The following is a 21368-nucleotide window of genomic DNA, read 5'->3' on the forward strand; positions in this document are numbered from 1 at the left end:
GTGTTATTTAGACCGGAAAAGCTCACTTTCTGGGTTAATGGGAAACATTGTTTGCCTGCGTTATCCCCAGAACGCAATCATATTTCTATATTTTTTTTCTACTTACAATGGGCAGCTATGTTCAGCTATTATGGCTTATCTACGTTGAAAGGTGGACTTGCTTCACACGTGCCGACAATAGTTTTGACACTTGGATAGATTTAAAACAGATCATGTCCTCATTCGTCGTATAGCTTATTCAGTACGTACTTCCCTCCCTCCTTGTCTGCTAACTGTTATGCCTCGTTGCAGGCGCAGGATGGGCATCCGCGGTCTGACGTCATTTGTGCTGCGAAGGCGCCTTTTCCATGAAGAACGATTACGTCACTGTGACCTGGTTATTGATGGAGACAACCTGTTCCACACTTTTGCCGACAAATGCCGGGGAACAAGCACAGCCCTGGGAGCCGACTACTCGATCTTCGCGAAGAACATTGAGATTTTCTTTTCGGACTTGAAAAGGTAAGCATTTTGTGGCATCACTTGTCAACCCTCGACGTGTTAGCTCTGTTGGGGCCAGCGGCAGCTGAAAATCCTAGCTCAAAGGCTCCCTTGTTATTTCTACCTCGCATGACATACAATCGCGCTCATATTTTTGGTATTTTCTATGTCATTCTATGCGGGTGTTTTGACACCGAAATCGTGTATTCAGCATTTCTGTTGCACAACGTTGTGTGACAGGTATTGTTGCATCGAATGCTTATCGTTTCATACCTAAAATTATGTAATCTTGTATACCCTGCACTTGTATGTGTGAGTGATGTATTAGAACAGACAGCCCAGCGTTCTACTGGCACCGTTCGCGACCCAAGGCAGCGTAGGAGTCCACCGACAACGGGCGGCGGCACGGCACTTTTGAATTTGCGAAACGGTATAACCTCGGCATTGCTCAAAACACAAAAGTACACACGAATCAAATCAAGACCACTGTAGGAACACGCCTGCAGAAATTTTATACTACCGTATTGCATAGTTTCCTGCAATTTGGCCAGGACCTCCTCTGGGCGGGTGGGTTGGTGGTGACACTCATCAGCGCGAGTCACACTCATCGCGCGAGACTCAACATATCGTAATAACCGAACCAAATAGATTACAACAAACCAAAATGATTATATGTGGTATTATTTGCGAGCCTCCGTCCACGTCATGTATTGCGTGTGTTAGCTTCATCTGTATCTAACCTCAGGCGGCTAGTAGACTCTTCGCCTTAGTCTGAGATTGGCTGAACCAAAAATCGTCTGCATGGCGTAACTGAGTCCTGTGGAATCCGAACATGATTGCGCCTTGGGTCACGCGAAGAGCCAACGCTATCCTGAAGGTTAAAACATCCAGTATCACATGTCCGCAAAGTTGGTTTGGAATTCACCTTCAGCAGAACTCGACGACTACTACGATTTCGCTAAAGCCTCGTATCCAGCTGGTCAATGACTCTTCAAATAACGAGCTGGGCAGATTTTAACAAGCGCTTAGAGTTAAACTTCCAGAGCTTTACAAAGGGTCAAATCAAGTTAGATATGGAAATACATTATTGAATGTCTCACTCAGTTCGTCGTTGCGCGAAAAGTCAAAAATGGAGGATTCAACTTGTTGTATTGCAAGCAAAGGGTAGGGCTGCCAGAACAACACAAAAGATATCCGATGCCGAAGTTCATAACAGAGCCCGCCATAGCACCACTTTACTACTGTGCATTCCCTTGCACATTGTGCAAAAGTCAACAAAATCCGTCCTGTGTCCGTACTTACCGATGATGTAAAAAGGGGTTGGTGGCCAAATGAGGGGTTTAAATACCCCAACCCCAACCCCAATAAAAAGGGATTGGTGACCCAAAAAAGGGGTTGGTGAAATGTGTGGAGGAGGCATACCCCCACTGAGGAACCCATGGATATCGACAGAGGCCACACCGTACGTGGTTTTGACAAGTTTAAAAATTGGGGGTGTTGCTTGAAGAGCTAAGCTCTAAGTTAGACAGGACCAGAAAACAGGCATCAGTTTCAAAACAGAATTCGCATCCATACCTGCCAAAAGGTTCGCAAAATCGAGGGCATGTACCTCGAAATGGATAGCAAAACAAGCAATATCATGCACGTTCACGCTATCAACGAACGAGTGATGGGCTTCCCATTGGCGCCATTTACACAAAAATAGGCCACACTCGATGTATATGTCGTGCTCGAGACAAACCCAAAGGCTCTAACATCCAAAATACCCGTGTGACAGATTTCTGACTGCTGGCGTGATACTTATACTAGTGTATGCCTTGCTCGTGCCAGTATGCCCCGCGCGTCCGTCGAAGAGAGATCTCGTGAAACACAGCTTCTGTTTCTAGTCACACGCACTAACACTCACATCACAACGTCCACCCACACAACCAACAAATGTCTCGCCTTAAGCCCAGGAAGAGTATGGACCTGCATGGGCACTAATGGTACGGCTTATATACTGTGCGCGTCGGGAATGATCCATGGCCGTGGGGTCCAGAAATGATGTCATAGCTAGCAAATCAGAAGCAGGTACGGCGTCGTTGGATGGTTGGCTAAACCAGTCAAGAAACAGGGTATCGCCTTGCGATCCCAGAACTATCTGATGCAATTGGGAGGGGGTGAGGCACTGGATGCGACTTTTGAAGAAGACATCGAATAGTATTACGGAAAGCAGATCTAGTTCAGGTTCCGACTTAACAGATGACATGTGGTGGGAGCGCTCTTTACCAAAACTTTTACATGTCTCCTAGGATTTTTATTCTAGAGACTTGTGAGTTCTAGAGACCTGACGTCCGTAGGCATCTGGAGCTTTATATAATTCTGGAGATATTTACTGCTGAGAAGTATTACGTTGTAAGATCACAGTACGAGCCTCCTGCGATGAAATTTTGACTTAATGTTTAAAATGTACGTCGCTATCATTGTTCAATGCCAGCATAAAATCAGTGCACGTTGTAATGGGTAATGACACACTTATGACAACTAACGACAACTGCGCATTCGATACACGTCCATGAAGTTCACATAAAACACTACACACCTTTAAATGACATCATTATGATGTAAAACTCGCTCTATCTTCAATTTCAGTCTAACTGCCTGGTCAGACGGTGACACTTGTTGCACTTGACAGCGGACTGCATCGAGTGCGTACCAATTGACACCGTGGAGTCAGCTTCGTGTCATATCAATGCAAAACGTCAACAAGTTATAGTTCCTTTTCCATCGTGATGAGGCCGCATGAAGCACATTAACATACAAATCGACGCACCAACGGTAATGAGACATAATGTCAAGCGTGTTTGCTTATGAGAATTACTACATTAAGTGGTTAATTGTAATAACTGGACACACTCCATTGTAGGCTTGCACCCTTGATCTCTTCAGTGCAGACTAATTGTCAGTGCACAGCCTGAACGGCAGGGCTGTGTCCGAGTACGTGCCCTCTTCTGATGACAGTCCGGGTGGGTTCTCACTCGGTGCGCGAACGGCCGGTGAGAAGTGCTGGCGCGACGCGGCTCGGCGGCCGGGCGTGGTGCGGGGCGGCACGGCGACCGGGCAGCGCGGCGCGGGACGGCGGCCGGGTGCGACAAGCATTGCACGACTTACTTTACATGAGAAGATCACTAACCCTTACCAAAGCTAGGCGGCTTATTACAGCGCCCCATCCTGTCGACGTTATATACCTTCGAGGCACGGGTCTCCGCCCAGTTAGCTCTCGTCGATCCCTGGCACCCCATGTACTAATCGATCTCGAGCGGCACAGCACCTCTCTAAAGAAGATGATGCAAACGCTTCCGTCTGTCGGGCATTAGAGCTGCATTGATCGAACTCAACGACTTCATACGTACTCCACGAAGGACACCATCCCTTCCTGTTCAAACAGTGGTCGCAGTGCCTACTATCGCAGCTGCTATTCCAGAGCGCTCCTTGTCGCCTCAACATGCGGCCGAGGTGCATCAAACCAATACTGCCTCAGGGTTTGAACAAGACAGTGCCTGCTCACCTTCCGCAGCACCACCATTAGGCCGCTTCACCTGATCGGGCGACTGGGTGCAGCCCGCCAGTCAGCCCTGCCCAGGATCCAGCCCGGACCCACGTGTTCATATCCAACCACCTGAGATCTCGCCACCGTACAGCACATCCGGCGAGCATATTATGAATCATGGTATCCGTGTCATTTTCCTGCAGACTCTTAAAATCGGGATTGTTTGACAGAAATTCTGGGCAGTGTTTTTTCTAATGATGCACCTCTTCTCCTGGGGGTTTCGCCACTTCGGAGTTCAACGCCCTAGGTGTCTGGTCGGGGTCTATAATCTTAACGTCTGATGGTGGTTCGAGGCGTAAGAGGGCATCGGGCAAGAACGTTTTGTTTGCCTGCAATGTACTGGACATCGCAACCATACTCGTCGAGAATGATGGCCCAGCGTTGGATTCTTGCTTTTTTCATTTCGCTGGTAAGAAGGTGTTTAAGGGTTTGTGGTCCGTCCTGACAGTAAATATTGAGCCAAGAAGATAGTATCTCAACTTTGAATGCCGTAAGCAATGGTGTTGCTTCTTTTTCGATGACAGGCTATCGTTGTTGTGTAGCATTTGATTGTTGGGAGAGAGATACTGCACCAGGTTTTGACCTTGTTTTGCGTCTTGCACAAAAGCAGCACCAGTGGCGTGGTTTTACGCATCAGTGTAAAGTTTATATGTCTTTGAGGTGTCTGAGTAAGCTAGCACAGGAGTTGGAATGAGGGCTTTGCAAAGATTTTCAAACGCTTTTTGACATGCTTTATTCGAATAAAAGGGGTTGTTTTTCTTCGTTAGTTCCATGGGAGGTTTTGCAATTTTCTCAAAATTTGGAATAAAGTGATGATAATACGAGCACATGCCAAGCAGCAAGCAAAAACCTTTCAAATCGCAGGGATGATTCAGGTCTCTAATGGCATCTGCTTCACCAGGATCTGGGTTGATCACACTTAGGCAACTTACATGACCTAAATATTTAATTTCCTGTTTCAGAAACTCGCGTGTTGACATTTTGAGGTTGAAGCCTGCACTGCGTAAATATTTAATAACTGTTTCGATGTGACCAAGATGTTCTTCGAATGTTTTTTAGAAGTTAGATCATCAAGTGCGCCACTGCAAATGTTGTACATGTTGCAAATGCACATGCAAATGCAAAGGCAAATGCACATGTTGTACCTGCCAAAACTTTGTTCATAAGATCAGAAAATAATCCTACGGCGTTGCGCAGACGAAACGGGAGGACAGAAAAGGAATACAAAACCTAGAAAACAAGTAAAAGCAGGTTTGCCAATAGAATCAGGATTCATAGCAGCTAGTCAATAGCCACTTTTTAGGTCCAAACATGTGAAATACCTTGATCCTCCAAGCGAGGCGAGGACGCCAGCAGTACGAAGGAGTAGGTGGCAGGTCTTTATGGCTACTTGGTTCAATTTTCTGTAATCTACACAGTTTTCCCTCACTACACACTGTACCACACGACCTTCACTACACTTCACTAGACGCTACACTTTTTTCCCCCTCCATATTCTTGTCAGATGTGACCAGCGGGCTTGACCACGGACTTTGACTCGGTGGAATTAGTCCAGCCTTTAGCAGTGCAGCGATGTGGTCTTGCGCCACCTGTCTCTGGCTGAACGTACGCCTATAACAATTTGCTTTATGAAAGGATGATCCTTTGTATCTATCCTCATCGTCATGATGTCTGTACAACCAGTATCCAAGTCGCTTTTTCAAATATGTCCTAATATCTATCCAGCAAAGTTTAAATCTACTGCTTTTGATAGCTAGGGATGCATGAAAATTCAGCCTTTGAAATTCGGAAGAAGGATCAACAGCGGCCTTTTGATGCTCTGAGCCCTTATCTATTCCTACGCTGCAAATTTCAGCTTCTTCGTACGTTTCAGCAATGCCTATCGTCGGGCTGCCAAAGTACGGTCTCTGGTTATACAATTTAAGCAGGACAGTGGAGCGCGTCCATTCCTATCTGGACACCCCGCATTATTGATCGGAAAAAGACCTGGCTGTTCACTAAGATACGGATCGTTACTCAGTGGCTCGATTAAACAGCTCTGCTCTTTAAGCTGTACGGTTGATCAAAGGTTGATCAAACGGTTGATCAAAGCTGGCAGTTCTACGTAAGACTACGCAGGAGTTGTTGTTTTCTGAGGGGTCCGAACTAGAGATGTCACTGACTGACATGTCTGATGTTGAGGGCGTAGAACAATGACGTTATTGTGAGTGTTCAGTGTACTCTATCCGACATCTAACTTTGCACCAAAGCAGCTGAGCAAATCATTTCCAAAAATTGTGTTTTTTAAGACGTTCGGCAATTCTGAACTTGAATGTTTTATGAAACTTTGAGATCATTATGGGAAGAATCAGAAGTTAGCATCGTATATTCAAAAAAGGGATTGAACGGGAATATAGTCCTTTAGACTCCAGGAATAGAAAACCGATTTAGTTTCCCTGACGGGTCGTAACACAGTTATATTTCTGGGCAGTAAATATATCCAGAATTATATAAATCTCCAGATGGCTTAAAACATCACGCCTCTAGAGCTTTCAAAAGGAAGTAGACCTTTCAAAAGTTTTCTAGATCTTTCAAACGAAAGTAGACCGTTCAAAAGTTTTCTAGACCTTTCAAAAAAGGGCGGAAAAGCACTAGAAGACACTTAAACCTCCTGGGAAACATCTCTCTCACCACGTGCCATCCGTTCCATCGGAGCCTGAACTATTCCTGGCATCCGAAGTACTATCCAATGCTACATTCAAAAAGTCGCCTGCAGCGTGTCACCACGTGCAATCTGCATCAGACAGTTTGCCCTACATTTTGATTGGTTTAGCCGTCCTTCGAACGATGGCGTACTCTCTTCTCAATGGTTAGCTATCTCATTGGTTGTGGTATGAGTTTTGGTGCAGATAAGCAACTAGAAAATAGAAGCTGTGTTTGACAAGATCCCGTCGACAAGTCGTCAGCCTTCAAGTTTTCCTCATAGATCATCTGGATCGTGAGCCAACCCATCCACAACCAATCCTTGAACGCTTGAGCTCGTATCAGACTCTGACAAACATGACTTCATCTGTACATACAGTTACTGAGGGAGAACTTCTTGCGCAAACCACGCAGGAAGCTGGACGTGAAATTAAGGTCCAGGGCTTACACAACACGTTAGAATGTCCAATAGAGAGAGTTCGTCAAATTTCATGATTGGCAAAGCATAGGAAATATTATGCGACATCTAACATCAAATATTAAATCGCTCAAGGTCGTGTAATGAGAGGAGATTTTTAGGAAATTTGGGATTCCCTGATCCGCAAGAATGTTACGAATCATGATGATATCCGTGTCATGTTCGTGCACGCTCTTAAAGTGGGGATTGTTTGACATAAATTCTCTAAATTTTTCCGGATCAAGCGCCTCCTCTCCCGGACATTCCTCTACGTCGGAGTCCAAAAACACTCTAGGTGTCTTCGGAATCTCTAATATCGATCTATCTATGTAAACAAAGGGTTATCCTCTTATAAACAATCGTTGTAATATCTAAGCCAAAAATACAAGTATGGCGTAAGCCTCTAACACAAATCATTATAGGCTCACGTTCAGTCAGAGACAGATGGTGCAAGACCACATCGCTGAACCGCTAAGGGCTGGAATAATCCGACCGAGTCGAAGTCCGTGGTCAAGCCAGTTGGTCATATTTGATAGGAAATGTAGAGAGAAAAGAAGTGTATTGCGTAGTGAAGTGAAGTGAAGTGTAGTGTAGTGTAGTGTAGTGTAGTGTGGTGTAGTGTGGTGTAGTACGCAGTGAAGGAAAATTGTGTAAATTACAGAAAATTGAACCAAGTAACCATGAAGAGCTGCTACCTACTTCTCTGCATCGATGGCATCCTTGCCTCGCTTGGAGGATCAAAGTATTTCACATGTTGGGCCTAAAAAGCGGTTATTGCCTACTTGCTATAAATCCTGATTCTGTTTACAAAACTGCTTTCACTTGTTTTCTAGGTTTTCACCACTTGCTTGCCCTCCCGTTTCGTCTGTGCACCGTCATAGGACTATTTTCTGATTTTATCAACAAAGTTTTGGCAGGTGTAACATAGATTTGCAACTGCGTACATTGATGGCATCATAATTTTTTCAAAAAAATCGAAGAACATCTTAGTCACATCAAAACGGTTTTTAAATACTTACGCAGTGTGGGCTGAAATTTCAATATGTGATGATGTGAATTTCTGAAACGGGAAATAAAATACTTCGGTCGTAAAAGTTGCGTAAGTGGGATCAAACCAGATCCTGGTGAAGGAGAAGAGACCTGAATTATCTCTTTGAGGTCGAAGGTGTTCGTTTATTGCTGGGTACGTCCTCGCATTATCGCTCATTCATTCCAAACTTTGCAAAAAATGTAAAACCTCTCACGAAACTATGAAAAGAATAACATTTTTTATATGAAGCGGGTCAAAAGGCGTTTGAAATCATTCCAGCTCCTGTGCTAGCTTACTCAGACACCTCAAGGGCATACAAAATTCACACCGATGCGTCGAGCCACGTCATTGGTGTTGCTGTTGTGCAAGACGCAAAACAAGGTCAAAAAGTGGTGCAGTATCTCTCCCAACAATCAAATGCTACACAACAACGATGGCCTGTCATCGAAAAAGAGGCATACACCACTGTTAACGGCATTCAAAAATTGAGATATTATCTTCTTGGCTCAATATTTACTGTCAGGACGGACCACAAACCCTTAAACACCTTGTTACCAGCGAAATAAGAAAAGAAAGAATCCAACGCTGGGCCATCACTCTCGACGAATATGGTTGCGATGTCCAGTACATTGCTGGCAAACAAAACGTTCTTGCTGACGCCTTCTCATGCCTCAAACCACCATCAGACGTTAAGATTATAGACCCCGACCAGACACCTAGGGTGTTGAACTCCGAAGTGGGGAAGCCCCCAGGAGAAGAGGTGCATCATTAGGAAAACATTTTCGAGAACTTCTGTCAAACAATCCCAACTTTGAGAGTCCGCAGGAAAATAACGCAGATATCATAATGATTCTTAATATTCTTGCGAATCAGGAGGATCCCAAATTTTCTGAAATATCCGTGAATTAAACGATCTTACATGATTTAGTATGCCGCATTACAGACTCTAAAAGGCGTGCCCCACTTCCTGGCATACAGCTAGTCATTCCCCGCAACCGCAGAAAAGGTGTGCCCCACTTCCTGGCTTACAGCTAGTCATTCCTCGCAGCCTCAAAAAAGGTGTGCCCCACCTCCTGGCTTACAGCTAGTCATTCCTCGCAGCCGCAAAAAAGGTGTGCCCCACTTCCCGGCGTACAGCTAGTCATTCCTCGCAGCCGCCAAAAAACCCACATTGAAGAAACGCATTCCGGACGTTTTAGTGGTCATCTAGGCACTTACAAAGCATATGATAAATTTCGCTCGCATCATTGCTGGTCTTGCATGTACCAATACGTAGTTCAGTATTTGAAAATCTGCATAGCCTGTGATATGCCAAAATTACGAAAAGAACGCCATCCTCTGCACAACATGCAGATTCGAAGTACCCATTCGAAATTATTGCAATAGACACATTTGGACCATTTCCGCAAAGCCATGATAGTAATCGGTGCTTCATTCACGGTATTGACATGTTTCCTGGTTGGCCTGAGTCATTTGCTACCGAATCAAAAAGTGCTAAGAGTTTGGCACAAATTCCTGTTAAGGATATTCCGCGTCACGCCTGCCCCGCGGCATTGTATGTCACAATTAGACTGATTTTTGTCATGCAGGAGTCGAACAAATTTCAACATTCTTCAATATTAGACACAGTTGCACTCCAGTCTACCATCCTCAAGCAAACGGCAAGTAAGAGCGATTTTACCATGTCCAAAGCGATCGGTTAGCAAAACTCATCAGCGCTTCACAAGAAGACTGGGACACCAAATTCCGGCAACTTTTGCGGCATCTAGGACAGCAAAAAACGATAGTGTAAGGTTAAGTCCGTTTTTCATCATGTATAATCGCGACCCAGTTCTCTCCGTGGACGCTCTCCTCTCCAAAGTGCTGATATCAAGGAGGTGAGTTTATCCCCACAATGCTGGAAATTCTCGCCGTTCTTATCACCAAGTTAAACGTAACCTGGCCTTAAGCCACGAGAAAAATTATTCGATCAAAAGGCAAAACCAGTAAAAGGTCAAGCTGGCGACACGACATATGTCAGGGATCCCTCGGTTGTTGTGAGCTTTTCATCAACACTTACCTGTCACTAGAAACCTTTACATCGCGTGTTAGAATCAATTAGCGATGTCACATTCCTAATAAAAAAGGAATTGACAGACCAAACAAAGGAAATCACCGCACAAAACTTGCGCTTGGTTGATCTAGACACCCCATGGGAAAACGTGTCCAATGGGCCCGATCATGTCACTCAAAATTTCACAAGGATGCAGAGATGGTGCCTTCTCCTCGTGTTACCTCATGTTCCTCCGTTTCCCTCGCCAGGCGCCTCTCACTGTGCGTCCATGGCACAAGCTAAACTAGGGTGCACTCGACCTCGATCTTCTGCGGTCGGACTGGAGTCCAGTTTACCGGAATGAGGAAGTGGAGCTAAAGTGGCCGAAGTCATGCGCGTGTTGTGGACTGTGGTAGACGTGCATTGCCCTCTTAAACCACCGTCGTTCCACTGTCCATGGCTTGAGGACAGCCCTGACCTGCAACGGCCGATGCGGCAGCGCAGTGACGCGTACCGAATGTAGCACGATTTCGGAATAAAACCGACCTGTCGGCTCACCGACGCCTCAAGAACATCGTGAAAGGCTACGTTACGAGGTCGATGCGTGGCTATGCCGACAACACCATGCTGTTAGACTTCACTCATCTAGATCAACGATCTGTTTTGAAATCTGGACAGGAGGAAACCATCCAAGTGGTTCAGTCTTATGCCACGGCTGATTCCTTTACACTGAATCATACCAAAACGTTAATCAAAAATATTTTGTGACTAGTTGTAATTGATGAAAGCCACAAGCACTTCCGTTTGAGCATCTGTCGCTTTCTTGCTTATTGAGAGTTCGTACATATTACTTGAATGCGCGTCACCTTGTGTTCATTGCACTTTGCAGATGCGGCATCACCGCAATAGTGTTGATGGATGCTGGGTGCTACGCCGAAAAGTGGAACACCATCTTGGGAAGAGCCAAAGCGGAAACTGAGAAATGCGTGCTGGCTTCGGAGCGTTCTGTGCCAGTCTCCGAGAGTCCTGCGGCGGCCGCCAACACATCCGTGCGAGCCTCTGAAATCCCCCTGCGGGCCTTTGACCTCGAGCAGACGGACGCATGGTGCCATCCGGTACTTCTCAGATGCGTATTTGTTGAGGTGAGCGACATCAATCGGCTTGATCGAGCATTGAGCAAGTCGACTTCAGACCAGTGCCTCGAGCAAATTCATACCGAGGGGTGATTTGCGTATAAAAGCTGTTCGGAAAGAGATGTCCTCAGTTCGCTCTGTTGAGCTGTCGCGGATGTGATGACTATAACGAAACCGACGTGCATGCCCTGTCATTTCCCATAAGGTCTTAACTTATTATGATTTTTAGATCATGATACATTCAACTCTTAAGCTCGTATTCTCAAGCTGGACCACCCGCGCCCTTGCGCTTCATGTTTCAAATGTGGGCGTCCAGCACGCATAGTCGTGTGACACTTCTCGATATTGTGACTGGTGTCAGAGTTCATGAAAATGTGCGTGTGAACGCCTATTTAAACCAGGGGTGATTGCCCTCGGCTATTTCTTTGGCACTGAATGCGTTATGCAGGCTTTTTACTTACGGGTTTGAGTTCATATGAGCACAGCTGGCAGGATTGGCTTCAGCCCCACCAAACTCTGCACAGCTCCCCTATGTTTTGAATGGGAAGTCGTCTGCACCGATTCTTACCAGCCTACTAGTAAATGGGCGACAAACTGCCTGAGGCTACGCCACCCCGCCAGCATGCCAGTTTATATGTTTGATTAATATGATGCACTAATATGGGCTCCATTTAGGCACTTAGCCAGCAGTTTCGTCGACCGTGAAAATAAAACACACGGCGAAAGACCTCGAGAGCCAAGGCAGCTGAGAACATACCAGAATTCTTACAGTTGGCAGGCAACACTGGGGAATGACGTCCAACATGTGGGCGTTTTCGAGGTAATGTCCCGTATGGAAACCATGTGTACGCTCCGAGCTCTACCCCCCAACCATCATGATACTCTCCACCATACTTAAGGCATACTCCAAGCCTAGTGCGACACATATTACCTAGTGGGTGCCTTTCGCTGCAACCCAGAATGTGTAAACACAGAGTAAAATTGGGTTTCTGTGCTGCCTGGAAAGGAAAAAAACAACATATCGCGTTCCGGGTTGTGCTCAGATTAAAGAGAAGGCGACTGCGCAGATGCTGGGCAGGGGGTGGCGGGGACGTTCCAGAAGAAGGATGCATTGGGGTCACGGAGAGACGAGATCATGGATCATGGCACTGTTTAAGAACACCAATTTCAGTTGTTCAATATTCTTCTCACGGCGAGGAAAAAACAAAACACAAAACAAAAACGATAATTTGCGGCTGGAGGCCGACTTTAGAAGACTGTCACGTGCTTTCACGCACCGAAGGTACCAGAAATTCCACAAGCGATCACAGGTTCCCCGTCGTGACCGGCGGAAGGGAGGGGGGGGGGGGGGGGTGGGGGGGGGGTCTGCGCAACCAGGTAAGTCCCTAAGCTGTCAGAGAGGGACCGCACCCTCAAGTCTCCTCAGTAACCAGAGGGGCCCTCATCGGCCAGCAGCGAGACAAGCACTGATAAGGAAAAACGGCATACGAGCCTACAAAGGTGAGCAACCAGAGGGGCCCCAAGCACACAGAAGGTCGAGAGATCAGTGCGGCCCGTGAACGAGTGTTGCCATTGGGGCTTTACGTCGCACGGGGCTTCTGAGCCTATATGTCGTAGAACATAACACAGTACAAGTAACAACATAACACTTATTACAACACGCGAAATCTCGTAGAGCACAATCCATTTGTCTTTGTTCTGTGAGGCCCTACCTTTCTTTGTTTGAAAATAACATTGGGTCTCGTCGCCCATTGATAAAAAACAAAATACCATAAGAATAAAAACTACCTGCGATAAAAACAGAGCAGAATAAATATGTTAAACGCATTTAGGGAAAGGGAATTGGGAGGCCCATGGCTCACTTCCCTCCCTTAAAATTGGTAAAACTTGACAGCCCTGGCATGGTGCCACAACCAGACACACTGCACTGTTTTCCGCTACCAGTGTGGTCCTCATTTAAGTCAGGCTACCGTCAAAGCGCTCACTTAATATAAATAGGGACTTCATTCCTGGTTGCATCAGAAAATATTTCACTTCAATGTTGGCAGATACACTGAGTGCTCACATAACATCACATAACAAATTTGCATCCATACACGTGATTGTGTAAATAAATTCTGCAGATGAGATATGAATGACGACTGCAAAATGAATGGCCTTCAGAGCTTTGCTTGTGCTGCTTTTTGTGCTAACAGCGGTGCTATCATTAGGAAGTAGCCAAAAATGCTCGCAGAGATAACCAAATGCAAATTCTTTTACTGAACTCCTTTGACAATAAGACCAAAATCCCACAAAATCGGCTCTTATTTGAATCAAGCGTCTTGGTTAAGGGGAGATGGCAATAGATCCTTAACTCTCCCTCCTCATTGCCTGCATTTCCTGCACCACCTAACTCGTCATTGCCTCCTTGGAGGAAGGAGAGCGTACATACCCTGATTCGAGGATTTATCTGACTGGTAACCATGCTCAGCCAGAACGAAATCAACCATGACATCAAATGGCCCTTCAGAAGAGTCCTTACCTCCTGTCATTCCCTTCCCTGCGGAGTGTCATCATACCCCACTGTCGAACCCACGGCTCTCTTCAAAGCGGGAAGGCTCGGTGATTGCGGTGGCTACAGCCGGGAGTCGACAACCGTTTCGGTTGCTTTTCTGTGTCTTGAAAAGGCAGTCTGAATGATCACAGGTCAATTTCGACCTTGATTGGACCACCTCGTCGACTCTCCCCGAACCGTCGGTCAATAAAGACGACAAGGCCGAAAACCTAAACCTAGATAGGTATTCATCACCATGCAATGCGAATACCGCTTGCACAACCGCGGTGTGTTTGAAGTCACCGCCAACCTCACATAATTCAGCTGCATCGCAATGATTGAAAGATCCCTTTGCGGCCAGATAAACTGCCATATCTAAATTTTAGTATTCAGTATATAATTACCTAGTTTGGGACAATTAGAGTTGGCTGGTAAGAACAGAGAATCGGCCAACTTGCCGGGCCATACGAAATGCATTTATTGGTTGCCGACCTGTCGCCAAAGTGAGTGACTAACTAAAATCATAGGATATTTTGGTCGCCGGGTTGGGATTGAGCCTCAAAAAGATACCGAGGTGTTGTAGGGTGCGGTAAAGGGTCTTGACGTAAAGGCTTGCAAGCATTTGATGAAATGCATTACCGCTGAAGCCCCATGTAAGGTTGTGGAATGCGCACTGTAATGTTTTGTTGTGGCCGTCACCAAAACTTTCGGTCAAAAACATTTTTGGCAACAAGTGTCACGTGAAATAGGACATTTCTGTTACCACCCTTATCAACCAAGTCGGCAAGTTTTATCACCCATGGTCTCCATGCCCAGCATGCCTGGTCGCGTCGCTGCGAGGACTGCACGAGCCGTTCCTTGTCCCCGCCCGTCTGACCTGCGTGCATCTGACCTCGCCCATGCAGGTGCTGCGCAGACTGGGAGTGGCCGTGGTCCTGAGCTCCATGGAGACGGACGATGCGGCCGCGGAGCTAGCAGGCCGTCTGAACTGCCCCATCCTTAGCAATGATTCGGACTTCTTCCTGCTGGACGTGCCTTGTGTACGCATCACGCCAGAGCGCAGAGCAGAAATCTCACTTCGCTCGAGGGACAATATCGGCTACTCTATGAAGTTCTGTGTGTTCCGGTTACAGAGGTGAGCACTGATAACGCACCCGTCTATGTGAGTTACAGATATGGGCGCTGATATCTCATCTGCCTCTGTAAGTTACAAAGGTGAGCACTAAAATATCACTCGTCTTTGTGAGTCACAGAGATGAACGCTGGTATTTCACCAACCTCTGTGAGCTACAGAGGCGAGCGCTCATAGGTTCCCCGTCTCTGTGAGTTACAGAGGTGAGCGCTTGTATCTCACCCGTCTCTGTGAGTTACAGAGGTGAGCGCTTGCATCTCACCCGTCTCTGTGAGTTACAGAGGTGAGCGCCGGCTGCTCACCCGCCTGTGTAACTTACATGTGCCGGTACCAACCCGCCGAATGAGAAGGTCCGTCGCCACGTTGAGGGGGAGAATTCCATTTTGAGACGCTTTCGCCGAACGCCTAGCTGAAATAAGGCCATGGGACCCACACAACTCACTTTGGCACATGAGCGCGTGCCTGCCAATTTGGCGTCTTGCGTGTCTTCCTACCAAATTTTCGGCCAAGCACATGAGCCGGACAATTGGAGATGGCTGCCTGTGACACTGCAGGCTTCTGGAGCACTGCGGTGTGGACTCGGCCATGCTCGGTCTCGTGGCCACGCTACCGGGTAACGACTACTTTCCGGGCGAGCTCTTCCACCCGTTCTTCGAGTGGCTGACGGAGTCGCAGGCCGGGCACACAGAGAGACGGTGGTGCACCCCGCAGCAGGAGCGACTCGACACCATGCTGGACTGGCTGGCCGGCCAGACATCGCTCCAGGCAGCACTGGACAAGGTATATATCCGATGGAGATGTGCTCCTTCTTGCAAGTGCATTGTTTTACGTTAGATTGACAAGTATTATTGTTAATAAGTTTGTTCACATAGGCGCATTATACATTTTCATGTCTCTTGCGTCATATTACGGGTTTGGAGACAAGCGAAAGCGCGCATATCACTATTCAAACACCATGCTATTTTTTGTTTGCTAATGCGGTTGCTGCATTTTTTTGCCGCATTTCCGTATGACTTCGTGACGTCATCGCGTAACGTCGACGAACCGCCCTCCGACCCATTTCTCAAGCTGTGATGATAGCCCCGTGGACTGTTCGGCTGTGAGCCGGCGGGCGGGCGATCCGAGTGGGCGATCTCGGCGCGCGCCTGGTGGTTGGCGGCGCGCTGTGTGTACCGGTCGCTGTGTTCGCCGTGCGCGTGGATGTACAGGCGTGCGTGTACATGCGTGAATTTTGTTTTCCAACATTCGTAATTTAAACGGGTTCACTTTCAGTCGCATCGCGAGTTTGTGCAACGCAACGTCGCGCTGTAAATCGCGGGACAAATTGCAAGATACCAAGGTTTTAATGACTGGCTGCTGTAATTCATTGCCTCCGACCGATTATGCCATCTCGCACCAAGTCGCGCTAGCGTTTTTGACGGGTTTTTGCGTGTACCGTTATATCTCGGCGCGCAAAGCACCTAGAGACAATCACATTTGAAGCGACCACATTTTCAGTGTGCATCGCGACTTTAGGCTGTTGCGCATTCGGCGAGTTCGGTGGGGGGGGGGGGGGGAACTCAAGGATTAGGGGAAGTGGGATGAAAGGTAGGACGAAGGAGAGGAGAAAGGAAAAGAGGTGGCGTAGGTGACAAGGCAACTCCCAGGCGCCAAATTTTTATATGTTCCAGTCCACAAAGTCATCTGCATCACCTTGGTTTTGCTGTTTGAAATCGTGTGTATGACTGGCAGGTATCGGACCCTGACGCGGCCGGGGATTTCAACTGAGTTCTCCGGCACAGGCTACTAACTGAATTCGAGTTTGTTTGTTGTTCGCGGGCAGGTACGGGGGCGGGCTTTGCAGTTGCCGACGGCAGCAGGCAGTGATACTGCGCCGGCAACAGAGACACTCGGCCGCAGGGCGAGTCTGCGGCGACGCAATCCTGTGCAAACGAGACGATCCTGGCAGTCTCGCCCTTTGACAATTGCAATGAACGCTCTTCCCGTTGCAGGAAGCATACACGACCACACATCAACCCTGCACGCGATTCATTTACAGGATAGGCATTTAGTCATAGCTCCAACGCAGTTGGAACTAAAGTCGACTTGGCATTATGGCATGACTTTGATGTAGACTGATCTTAGTGACCGGACATAATGTTTACATTACGTTTAAACTGTTATGTAGAAGGTATGCTGCCATCCTATCGACATGGTGGCACAGTATCAGTAGCTTTATTTCTCAAAGAACAAAAAGGAAAATGAAGAGATGAATGTGATGCTTCGGCTATATGCGTTCATCGAAAAGAGTATCGGTAGCGAATTCAAAGTCGCGTTGAGTTATATGCATTCAAAGCCGATTCGACTCGACTTTTAAGTTGTTTTTTTTTTCTCATAAACAGCTAGCCACAGCATTTACAGACCACCAACGTGCAGGGTATTAAACAAGGAGCAGTCGCCATTAATTTCTGCGATACAATGCACATCTCACTGACAATCAAAATGCGCGAAAAAATACGTGCATGTGCAAATGAATTCAAGTTAACAGGCATCCGGCATAACACATCATTTACCTCCATAAGCGATTTCAAGTAAACAGGCATCTCGCATCACACATCACTTTTACATGGAAGCGATTTCAGTTAAACAGACATCGTGTATCAAGCGTCAGTGCAACACTGATACATGAAAGCGATTTCAACCCAGCATGAATAACGCATCAGGACACTAGTCACATTCACATAATTTCTCATGATGAGTCCTTTACATCAAATTCTGGTCGCCAGCTTCGTATAAAAACAGATTTACCGTTTTTTTCTGTCTGGATGGTCCCGTGCTTTGGAAGATAACTTTCAGCTCAAAAAGGGTTAAAGGGTTCGTACTTACCTGGATTTTAACCTCAGCGTGTTCTGTCAAAAAGATGGTCGCCGAAAGGGTTCGTTTTGATTATCTGTTTCGCTTTTAGCATCTCGCAGGTGTTCATTACAACTGAAACGAGTAGGGCGCATGGACTTCCAACACAGACTATGTACGCCATGTTTTTAGCACAATTTACACTTAAATCCGTAAACCACATTTCTTCGCGTGCAAACCCCCTAAAACCCAGACATGCATATATGTCACCAATCGCACCCCGGGCACTTAGGCTTCGATATAAGATATGTAACTAGAAAGTTATTTAGCTCCTTGTTCTTTTAAGCTATGCGTACGCGCAGTTTTAATTTTCTAAAGATATGTTGAATTTTCGAGGGCAAGTGTTCGTCTATGTCAGGTAGTGTTAAGCCAATTTATTCATCCCATTCACGTTTTACAATGGACCATACAGAAAGGGGGTCCGCATTTTGATACACTAGTGACGGTAGAAAAGAGGAACAACCGCACAACGTTAGAAACGTAGCTGTGATCAAGCCCACCAACTCTGGTATAATTCTGCACTGCAAATCTGCGCATCCGACTTCCACTAAGCACAACATGATACAAAACACGCTCCATATGGCTCTAAGCAACTTATCCAGCGGTGAAAAAGACGGAAGGAGCACAAAAAATATGGACATAGCTGTTGGGCAATGGACATTCTCTACGACATTTAGGTTGAATGTTAGAAGAGGTCAAAACATGTAGAGCACGTAGGGGATGTGTGGTAGGAAGCGGGAACACGCCGAGCATACCAGAATTTGCTTCGGTTTGCAGGTGCTGGAAACACTGCCTGAGGAGAAGCGTGAACACGTAGCGGACTACGTGACTACGTTCAACAAAAGCTCTAGGGATGAGCAGAACCTCCAGTTTCTGCAGGACGGCCGCCCAGGCTCTTTACGACCGGCTGAAGCGCTCCTCCGAGCCGGGCGTGGATAATGGCGTGTCCCAGTCAGCCGCCTCGCCAGACCAGACGCCTTGGTCGCCCCCCGGCATGCGCCTGGCGCTTAGGACGTGTTGACCCTCTGTTCTGCGCCGGAAACAGCGTAGCCGGCGTACCCTGTATACTGAAGCCGATGGTGGAAGACCCGAGCCTGCCGGCCACGGCGATGGCGGCCGTACCGCTGCTGGTGCGGCGGGCGGCACTGCTCGGGGCGCCGCCGGGGCCGCTGCTCTTATACGCTCGCCACAGCCGCAAGCTGCGCCGCAGCACGGCCACCGTCGACTGGCGGGCGCCGCTGCTGGAGCGTGCGCTGCTCGGTGACCGCGCCTCCCGGCAGCGCGTGGCCCTGGCGGACACTGGGACTGCGGCCGACGGCGGCTGGACGCCGTGCCGCCGCTTTTGCAGCTGTTGGCCGCCTCGCTGGTCAACTGGCGCCGCGCCACGGCCAGCCGCAGCCGCCGCGATCATGTGCGCGCCGTGCTGCTCAGCTGCCTGGCGCTGGCGCCGGCCGAGGACGCCGGCCGCGGAGCTGGGGCTGGCGTCGGAGCAGGCGGCCGCCTGTCGGCAGCGCCTGGCCAGGCACCGCCAGCCGCGGCCCCGCAAGGTTCCACCTAGCCGCCACGCACCTGCACTACGAGCTGCAGTACGTGCACCTGATGGCAATTAGCATCAACGCGCTGCTGAACAAGCCGCTGCCGACGCTTGAGGTCGCCTGCACACTGAATGGCCCGTTGGCATGACTCTGGGCTTCGGGCCGCCGGACGAAGGTGAGTGCTCGCCCTCTTGACTGTCACTTCCCTCGCTTGGTGATAACAATGTTTTCTGCAGTGCAAATCGATGCAAAAATGGTTTGGATTCACATATTATCATTTTGAAAATTGAAGAAAGAAAAGGCTGGCGTGATGTCCTCCCCCAAAGTGTATCACAACAACTGTGAAGTGCGACAGTTTAGAGCGGGTTTGTTAATCTCGTCTCTCCAAACGTAGATCGTCAATTAGTTTTGCCGACTAGATGACCGAGTGCCGCGTTCGAAAAGTTTTGTCGGTTCGTAAAATTCAAAGGAAAGGCGTATAGTACTGGCTGGGCGCACTCTCCGCGGCTCGCTGGCTTTGAGGCGCCACTGGGACTCTCCCAACCACCAAGGTGTTATGTGTCTATGGTGTCCTGGTCCTCTTCGACTTAACACTGCCTCTGGGCTATTTTCATAGTGGAAAGAAACAAGCAGGACTCTCGCAAGGATTTCTCACACGAAGTTCAGAATATGGGGTGTGCTTAAAATCTTCGAAAGTCATTTTTTGTCCTGTGTGATGATCGTGGTCCAAGCATTTGCAATCCCCGCTACTTAACTCTGCAGTCCGGAATCCAATCATCAGCGGGAAGTAGTACTCGCACACGCTCATTCCCCTCTGGCCTGGACAAATCGGTTAAAATCCTGGACGGTTAAGGCGATGGCATGGCAGAATGACCTGTAGCTTGGTAGCAGCGTTATACTTGTTGGCAACGAACACTAAGTGTGCGAATGGGAGATTTTATACTAAGCTGACCGAGGGATTGGAACCTTTAAGCTGGCGGTTCATGTGAACAATTTGGATGTCGTCATCGAGGCCTTTCAGCGTACTCAGCTGCCGAGGGTTGTGTGGCATTGCCTGTCTTGTACCATAGCAGGATGGGCAGTTACCGCGTGGACCCGAACTCCGTACACCTTGTTTACGCTACCGATACTCCTCAACATTTTTCATCCATCGACATACCAAGCGTCGAATGTCAAGCTTCCATGAAGATCAGAATAACCACGCATCTCCTCTTTTCTCCATTCTCAGAGTATGCTGTGGCCACGTGATTTTCGTAAACATGATATCGATGCAACAATGATGTTGCTAGTGATGGCTATGTTGGTGAAGGTGATGAGGGTGGTAGCGGCACCCTGTAATGAAGGTGATTGTGTTTGCGGACTTCAGGTGTGGACCATGGCTGGCCCGCAGATCTGATCGAGGACACCGAACTGAACCACCTGCTGGACACTGTGACGGCCGTCATCGAGTCGGAGGTCGCCAAAGAGACCGGTGCGGCGAGTCGCCCTGCAGGTAAGTGCGGCGCGCTGCGACCATGCTGTCATCTGCAATAGCGGCTTTCAGACCACCCCCAGAGACGTGACTTCGCGACGTCACCACGCGTTTTCACATTCCCTGGTGGCGTCGCCTCGCCATGAACCGCACTGGCGGCGCCCGTCCTCACGTGCTGACGCGCCTCACGCCCTGACAGGGTACGCGCCGTCCCGGACCGCCGGAGCGGATGACCAGGGGAGACAGTGCACGCAGTCGGGGATGGAAACCGCCGATGCTCAGGCTGGCGCGGCCTCAGAAGACTGCTGCCGTCCTGTGGCGGAGAGCCAGGTGTTGGAGGTTTGTCCACAACCACAGTGACATGAATATAGTGATGTTCGCCATACGCTCGGTTTACAGTTC

General features: G+C 48.1%; 1 protein-coding gene across 1 annotated transcript; it reads left to right on the forward strand.

The window, feature by feature from the left end:
* Nucleotides 1-303: 303 nt before the first annotated feature.
* On the forward strand, nucleotides 304-19643 carry LOC119094139 (protein asteroid). The gene is made up of 6 exons (XM_037217213.1): nucleotides 304-501; nucleotides 11160-11412; nucleotides 14842-15071; nucleotides 15623-15848; nucleotides 18738-18852; nucleotides 19483-19643. Exons 2-6 carry the CDS (start codon nucleotides 11185-11187, stop codon nucleotides 19641-19643), a joined length of 960 nt encoding a protein of 319 aa, XP_037073108.1. The 5' UTR covers nucleotides 304-501; nucleotides 11160-11184.
* Nucleotides 19644-21368: the final 1725 nt, after the last annotated feature.

Source organism: Pollicipes pollicipes, unplaced genomic scaffold (assembly GCF_011947565.3).
Source record: "Pollicipes pollicipes isolate AB1234 unplaced genomic scaffold, Ppol_2.1 Scaffold_4002;HRSCAF=4701_pilon_pilon_pilon, whole genome shotgun sequence".
Taxonomy (NCBI): Eukaryota; Metazoa; Arthropoda; class Thecostraca; order Pollicipedomorpha; family Pollicipedidae; genus Pollicipes; species Pollicipes pollicipes.

What these genes read in the sequence shown, in the direction of transcription:
- LOC119094139 (XM_037217213.1), top strand. Translation starts at nt 11,185, where the DNA reads ATGGATGCTGGGTGCTACGCCGAAAAGTGGAACACCATCTTGGGAAGA. An exon ending in TCCAGGCAGCACTGGACAAG is followed by an intron (nt 15,849 to 18,737) that starts GTATATATCCGA and finishes TTCGGTTTGCAG; the next exon opens with GTGCTGGAAACACTGCCTGA. An exon ending in TCTGCAGGACGGCCGCCCAG is followed by an intron (nt 18,853 to 19,482) that starts GCTCTTTACGAC and finishes GCGCCTGGCCAG; the next exon opens with GCACCGCCAGCCGCGGCCCC.